Source organism: Monopterus albus, unplaced genomic scaffold (genome assembly GCF_001952655.1).
Source record: "Monopterus albus unplaced genomic scaffold, M_albus_1.0 scaffold558.1, whole genome shotgun sequence".
Taxonomy (NCBI): domain Eukaryota; kingdom Metazoa; phylum Chordata; class Actinopteri; order Synbranchiformes; family Synbranchidae; genus Monopterus; species Monopterus albus.
The window spans coordinates 51,869-59,603 of record NW_018128438.1 but is presented as its reverse complement, the minus strand read 5'-3'; the positions used below and the strand labels follow the sequence as shown (position 1 = coordinate 59,603).

General features: G+C 44.6%; 1 protein-coding gene across 1 annotated transcript in view; it reads right to left on the bottom strand.

Annotated features, from left to right (window-relative positions):
• Window positions 1-2,459: 2,459 nt before the first annotated feature.
• The window catches only part of LOC109953159 (BCL-6 corepressor-like), a 39,191-nt gene continuing 33,915 nt past the window's right edge, over window positions 2,460-7,735 (bottom strand). The window contains 2 exon segments of the mRNA XM_020588578.1: window positions 2,460-3,760; window positions 4,655-7,152. Coding sequence (XP_020444234.1) covers window positions 5,697-7,152 — 1,456 coding nt within the window. The 3' untranslated portion in view covers window positions 2,460-3,760; window positions 4,655-5,696.

Sequence of the window (7,735 nt, the reverse complement as noted above, 5' to 3'; positions counted from 1 at the left end):
AACCGAGGTAGAGACAAGTTCTTTACTTGTTGTAACCAAAACAACTAACACAAAGTCCAGGATCACAATCAGGTCGATAAGACAGTCCAGGGTCGGCACTGGTAAACAGGTATAGCCAGGGGATCCAAACTCGAGGTCAAGGGGGACAAAATCAGAAGGTCGGTACACTGCAGGCGATCAGAATCTGGGAGGGCATAGGCAAAACACGGTGGTCAAAAAACAGTAATCCAAGGTCAGAAACAGAGAGTCAGGCAAGGTATAAATGCTGGAGAGTCAGAGCTGGGGTCTAGAACAATCTGGCAGCATCCTGGTGGGAGGACGCTGCCTAAATAGAAGTAAAAACAGGTGCAAACAATAAGGAGCAGGTGAACTAATGATGATTAAGTAAAAGGGCCAAAACTGAGGTGAAACAAAACAGGAAGTAATTTGAAAATAAAAGCGTGACAGGAAGCAAGAGGGGCAGGAGCGTGACAAGAAGTGTCAAACCCTCACATTTCAGATGCTGAAATAAGAGGATTTAAAAATTTCTGCTTGAAAAGCGACAATAATTGAATATCAAAATGGATTTTCTGTCAAATCAATTAATTAGAGTCAGTCATACAAACATTTACATGTGTTGATTTATTGTTGAATTTTACATGTGAAATTTCTTGCATCAAACTGAATCAATCATGAAAGAGTCTGGTGAAGACAGAGTTTCTGCTGTTTTAAATCTAATCTCTGTGGGAACGAGGGGTGATGGAGGAAGGAGTCTAATTATTTTCTTCATTTTCCCGCCCTGAAAAGAGAGCGAGCAGGTCAGACAAGTGCAGGTGTGGGTGAGCGAGCAAGCGTCTGCATCACAAGAAAGAGAGAGTGTTGAAAGCTTTGACAGTGAAGCATGAAAGTGTGTCTGTGTGTGCATGAGAACAAGAGAGAGTGAGATGGTGAGGGGAGCGGGCGAGTGAGCAAATAAAAAAAAGGGGAACCTTGAAACCGTCTTGATTCCCTCCTCCATTATTCTCTCTCCCATACAAACACATACTCGCTCATCCTTCAGTGCCCCTATCTGCACCTCTCTCTCTCCCACACACATGCAGACACATCCACGTTCACCCTTGTGCATTCCTCCGAACGTTTTTTCTTTTCTTTGTTTGTTCATTTCATGCTGCCTACTCCTCCCCGAAGATTGACCCCTCTGACCTCTGGCCTTCTTGTTGACGTGTAAACACTGAACAACCTCCCTCTGTCTTTTCTCCCTCGCTCTCCGTCTCGTTGAAACATGAGAGCTGAGAGAGGCAGCAATTAGTCTGCCAGCGAGGCGAGAGTGTGAACGTGATGGAGGAGTTTTATTAGACGCAGCCTCTGGCTTCAAAATCAACAACACACTCAAACTTTCATTTCAAAATGTCACCTTCTGTCATTTAGACTGAAACATGTGGAAGTGTTTTGGGGCCCCGATCCGAGCCCTTTACCACTGGGTATGAAACATGTAAGTGTGCTGGTATGATGTCATGAGACTCGCACCTGAGCTAATACAGATGTTGGCTGACCTCCATCTGCACATTCGTGATGTTTTAAAACCAGAGATTCCCAGTTGATTTGCACAAGTGAACCACACCTGCAGATCTTAGCTCTCATGTGGAGACTGACAGCCGCTGTCTAACTTCCACACATCCTGACTAGCTCTAAATTCAAAAGATGATCCTTTTGTATCAGAACTCACATTTCGGAAACAGTGCACAAGACGGAAGATGACCTCTGTGAGATAAAGCACCCTGCACATCTGCAGGTTCTGATTTGCTCCTAGGTGTCCAAAGAGACTGAGACGCGTGGACTCCCATTCGTTCTGACTTCCTGTCACTAGAATGCCTAATCTGTCGATCTTTGGTGCCCAACTTGAACTTCCACAGACTCAACTCCACATTTACAGGTTGCAGAGTTTCCATTCCACTTTCTGAGGATGCTGATCTCTGCATGTACAACACAGACTTCCACAGATACTGACCTTACAAATGATGCACAATATGGCGGCTTATTCCTGGGATTCACAGTGGCAACTTACATCATAATTTTTGGGCTACATTCTGAATTCTGTCCTGACCACAGACTGTAATTAAAGATGGACAATGCGTCACCACTTCCCTACATTTAGGAAAGGTAAAATTCCCAAAATTGCGCCGCCTGCCACTCTGGCATTCTGCACAGTAGTGATGAGTAGCTGAGTGACGTATCAGGCAGCCAATCAAAACTGTCAAACCATCTAAAATACACTCCTTTTATATCCTCATATAATTTACTAAAAACAACCTCACAAGATAAAGACCACTTGGACACACATTAATGTGATAATAAAGTGACCTGTTGCTGACCACCAGTGGAAGACGTGCTGGGGGGTTTATGAAGGCTACTCTCCATTAGTAGGAGCACATATGGTAGGAGAGCAGCACTGACTTAAATTCAGTCTTTTTTGCTGTTACAGAGGAGCAGATTTGTTCCTTGCAATCAGACTCTGGCAGGTCCCATCCTGCATTCACAGTTTGCATTCTACCACAAAGCCTGACTTGCTCCATGAGATACACTGATCTTGAAGCAGGTGTGACCGTTGGATTTTCAGAAAGCTACAAACATTCCCAGCTGGTCCTCCTCAGCTGGATGCTGCTTGAATGATACTGAAATCCTAAACACAGCACACGGTTCTGAGTAATTTGCTGAATAAACCGCTTTGTACAAACTCGTAGGGATCCTGACTCACATTCACCTTCGTTCGCCCTGCACCCTGACAAGTAGTGACATGCACTGCAGATTCCCAACTTGTATTCAAACTTCTGTAAGCCAGATAACAGAAATGGAAGTGAGTGTTGGAGTTTCGGTGTGGTACAAAATGCCACTGTGGAGAGAGGCTGTCCAACAAGCACTCTCGCTGAAGAACACAGCCCACAACACTCGGCGGGTCGACTCATATTCAGGCGTCTGCAGTTTCACACAGAGACTGTGCAGACTCGGACACACTCACACTCGCCTCTCCAGCACTGTGTATACAGACAGGCTATTCATCTTTCCCCTCAGCAACATCAATAAATGATGGCTGCTCTCCCTCTCTCTGTTTAAATATTCATCGCCAGCGCTGCTCGTCTCGCTCGCTAAACAGCCAGACGTCCCACACACACACACGCACACACACACACACTCCATTAGCAATTCAATCCGTAGTCTTCGGCATCGACACTGGGCAGCTACACACACAAAACAGTTACACACTTATTATACGCACACAATTACTGAAAAACACACAAACACACACACAAGCTGCTTTGTGTGCGTTTCCTGTCGGGGGTGGCGACGGCGATGAAACCCAGCACTGCTGGATGTGTCGTTTGTCACTGCTTTAAAGAACAGCCTGTCATCACAGGAAATCACTGGCTATCACTTTCGCCCCCGTCCAGTTAGCCTAGCTTAGCACAAAGACTGGAATCAAGGGGAAACTGTTAGCCCACCTCCATCAAAGGAGAAAAGACCTTCCTAACACCAAAGCTGCGCTGCGAGCAGCCTGCTAACAGACGACTCTTCCCTGTCTGTCACTTGTTACTGCTGCTTAAACCGCAGCACACGTTAACGTTTATTTTTAGTACATGTTCATATTCTCAGTCAGTGTATTTCTCCTCTGAGTCTGAACTCTGGCAGGGATGCTGAAATGAAAACCCTCCCCCGGCGCTCCAATCAGTGGGATTTAATTTCCCGTCAGGCTGAAATGAAATATTGCTGCGTTTCACTGCGCCGCCTTTAATTACAGACACACACACACACACACAGAGAGAGAGAGAGAGAGAAAGAGAGAGAGGGGTTAGGCTGTGCATAAAATGCAAATGAGCATCCAATTACAAACCTAAACTACTGCACATAAACACACTGTATGTGTTCCTGCCTTTAGACACACTCCGCTAGTCAGCAGTGGAAGAAGTACTACCACAGTGTAGAAATACTGTAGTACAACGTACAAACACATTGGCATCAAAATCCAAAGCCCTGCATTCAGACCTGGACTTGCTTGCTATTCTCTCTGTATATGGTCACTGTGTTGAATATTCCTTCAAAGGCTGAAATACTGCGTGAAATTCCAAATGCTTCAATTAGAGTATTGATCAACAGGCCTACTACACCCCGTGTTGTGTTGTAGTACAGCGTACATTCAGCTCATACTGCAGTTCTACTCTAGCCTTAATGTATTCTCATTTGACCACCCACATGTATGGGACAAGTAGAAAAATAAAAATATAACTGGTATATCATGAAATATTTGTCTACAGTAAGAACATGTAAGATGCAACAAAATCCATAGTTATTAATACATTTTAAGGGAATGTAAAATGTTCCAGTTGAGTGGCTGAAACTGACCTTTGTGTTACTTCAAGTTAAATTTTTTTCTTGCTTCAATTTATGTCAAAAAGTTGTAATCTTCATTCATATCAAAGAATAAACAGTAGGTTGGTGTTTTACAGTGTAATTTATCGACCGAGCCTTTTTCCCTGAAAAACGAACAAAGGGTGTTACAGTAAAATACATGGAACCGGTCTGGATGCAGGGAGGAAGCTTGGGACTCACTGAACACAAACAAACCAGTTTGTTTCATAAAACAAGTGAAATAAACATCAGGGACTGAGCACAGCAAACTCACCTAGCATCAGGACAGAGCTCATCCTTGTACAGATGTTCAGAAGAGCATTTCAGTTTCCATCAGTGTCACAGTGTGGTTCCTTCATCACACAGCGTTTCCTCCCTTTATGTTATTTCAGGTAGCGTCCCCTTGGTGATTACAGACAAGGTTACGGCTCGTGGGAGAAAAAGCATTCTGTAACCATACAATTCAATGATTATACATTTGAGAATGTACTATACGCACAAACAGTTGGCTGCTGTAAAGAAAATACCACCAAAGCTAACCAGCCAGCTATGACTTTAGAGCGCTGACACTGTGTAAGGAGAACCGGTCAGTAGCGTTTTAATGCTAACACGTATAAAATGTCTACTACCCATAATATCCAGTTAGCTGTAAACATCTGTGATGCTAACAAGTGTAAAGTAAACTACCACTTTTGCTCCAGTACCAAAAGCTACAAGTAAACATCTAGGAAACTGTATTCATGCTCACAAAAGTAGTGCTAACATTTTTAACCAGTTAGCTAACAAATACGAGCATAGGCTTCTTACAGTGCTAATCAGTTAGCTACAGCCCCCTCTAATGCTAAAGGTGCCCCTTTTAATTCAGATAGCGTAGTCTTCCATTTATCCTCCTCCTTCATATTTATTGGACAATAAATAGTTGGGTGATGAAAGCCAACAGAATGCTTAATACAAAATCACACATAAAAGTAACAGAGTCTCCCACACTGGAACTGACGATCTCAGCACGTAACACAAACTGTATGGCATTTACACCAAACTGCATTTACAGAGGACAGTGGTATCAGCACTCATAAATAAAAAAGACACATTTACAGTATACATAAAACATACACGATACTGTTACAGTCTCTCCACAGAGGATGTCCAAACTTGACGTTTGCCAAATTACACTATTTACACATAGGTTTCAGTTTTTTGTAAACTTATTAATGTTCTTTATGGAACACTGCTGAAGAATGTCTGTCAGTCTCAAAGCAGCTCAGTTTGACTCTTTAACTTGTGACTTCTTATTTCCCTGGTTGGGTCGTGTAGTGTCATGACCTGGTTTTAACCCGTGCAGCCTTCCCGACAACCTTCCCGTGCTCTTTCTTCAAATCTTTCCGGATGCCTCCTCCACCAACTTTCATCCCCAAGTCCCTGATGTGGACTCTGACATTGCCCAAGCTCCTCTGCCAGGTAGCATCCATCTTTGTGGTCTTACCTCCTTGCGTATCACAGGACTTAGCTTCTCTTTTGTATGCTGTGTTGTTGCCACCCAGTCTCTTTGTTCCCTGGTGTTCCCACGTGTTAGCATCCACCCTAGCATCTGGCTTTGCAGGGCTGGTTATTGTAGTGTTCTTACTTCGCAGTCGTTGTGGTTCCCACATGCTACCATCAACCAAAGAACCTGGACTGGTACAATCGCCACCAGCCTTAATCCCTTGATTTTGTCGTTTCCATGTATTAGCATCCACTGCACCATTTGAATTCCCAGGACTAGCATTCCCATTGTTCTTATTCCGTAGTCGCTGTGGTTCTGAATTTACAGCGTTCCTGCTTCGAAGTCGTTGGGGTTCCCACATACTGGCATTGAGTGCCACGCTGGACTTCATTGCAGTGATCCCCATGGTTTTACTTTTTTGCTGGTGTTGCTCCCACATGCTGGAGTTAGACCCTGGAGTGGTACGACTAGCAATTCCAGAATTCTTACTTTGTCTTTGTGGTTCACATATGCTGGAGTCTTTGTTAGAGTCTGGGTTACCACATTGTCGTTGTTGTTCCCACATGATAGGGTCCAGTTTAGAAGAATTAGCATTAGTGTTCTTACTCTGTTGCCTTTCTGGTTCACAAGTGCTGGGGTCCATCTTAGACTCTGGATTAGCCATCCCAGTAACCTTACTACATTGCCGTTGTGATTCCCACATGCTAACATTCATTGTCACACTGGGTTTTGCTGGAGAAGGGACCCCAGCATTTTTACTTCCTTGCTGTTGTCGTTCCCACATACTAGTATCAAATGTAGCTTCCATTTTACCTGTCAGAGTAGAATATCCAGGAATTTTAAGTCCTTGGCATTGTCCAAACCCTGCAGTCCTGTTTTGCAACCCATTGTCCACTTTAGTACCAGCTTCTGTTGCCCCCTGCCGCTGTGCTGGTAATAATGGTGGAATATGTTGTGGTGGGCTCGGTGATGATGGTGGGGATGGTGTTGGAGGTGGGGAAGCTTCCAGTGAGTCCCAACGACTGTCCACAAACTCCAGAGAAGAGCCGAGCATGCCAGCCAGCTCGGGGGTGGCCTCCACCAACTCCAGAGGGTCCTTGATGTCTGGCCTGACAGAGGCCAGCTCCTGCTCATCAGGACCTGTCAAGAGCTGCGACAGGAACACCTGCCGGTAGAACTCATCTTCAGGGATGGACTGGACATTGAGCTGTGGGAAGAGGCGCCTGAAAGACCGAGATGTCATTCGAAGGCGACCGAGAACATCAGCAAGGAGGAGCCAGTTCCTGGGACTGAAAGAGAAAGAGAGAGAGAGAGAGAGAGAGAGAGAGGGAAAGGGGGGGGGTTAATGACCTGAGAGCATTTTAGCTCCTCCTCTGTGTCCTAGTGTCTCTCTAAAGGCTGATTCTGGTATTTGTTTGACTCCATGTATTTAAACTGGACTTTTTAAGGCAAGAATATCAAAATAAATAAAGAAATTACTGGTCTCCAACATAAATGTATTCCTCACATGTCCCAAGGAAGAAACCAGATTATGGTGATGACACCACATACACTGGTGCTGCTGGTCTCTGGATGGGGTTTGTGCAGAATAACAGCATATTAAAAAAATTTAAATTCACAGGCTGCATCCTTTAAAGCCAGTTGCTACTGGAATATTAAAAACACCCCATGAAATGGTTGTGAGTGTCAGCGCCTGGTGTCCAGGCAGAGCCATTAATACTACATCAGACATAAAAAAGAAAAAGAGAAGAAGAGAGGAGAAGAAGAGCGACGGGGAGGAAGGCGAAGTGGAAGCCAATTAGCCATGTCGCCACGGTGATGCAATCCTCATTAACGACCTCTCCGTCTGTCCTGACTCCCCCCCCCCCCACA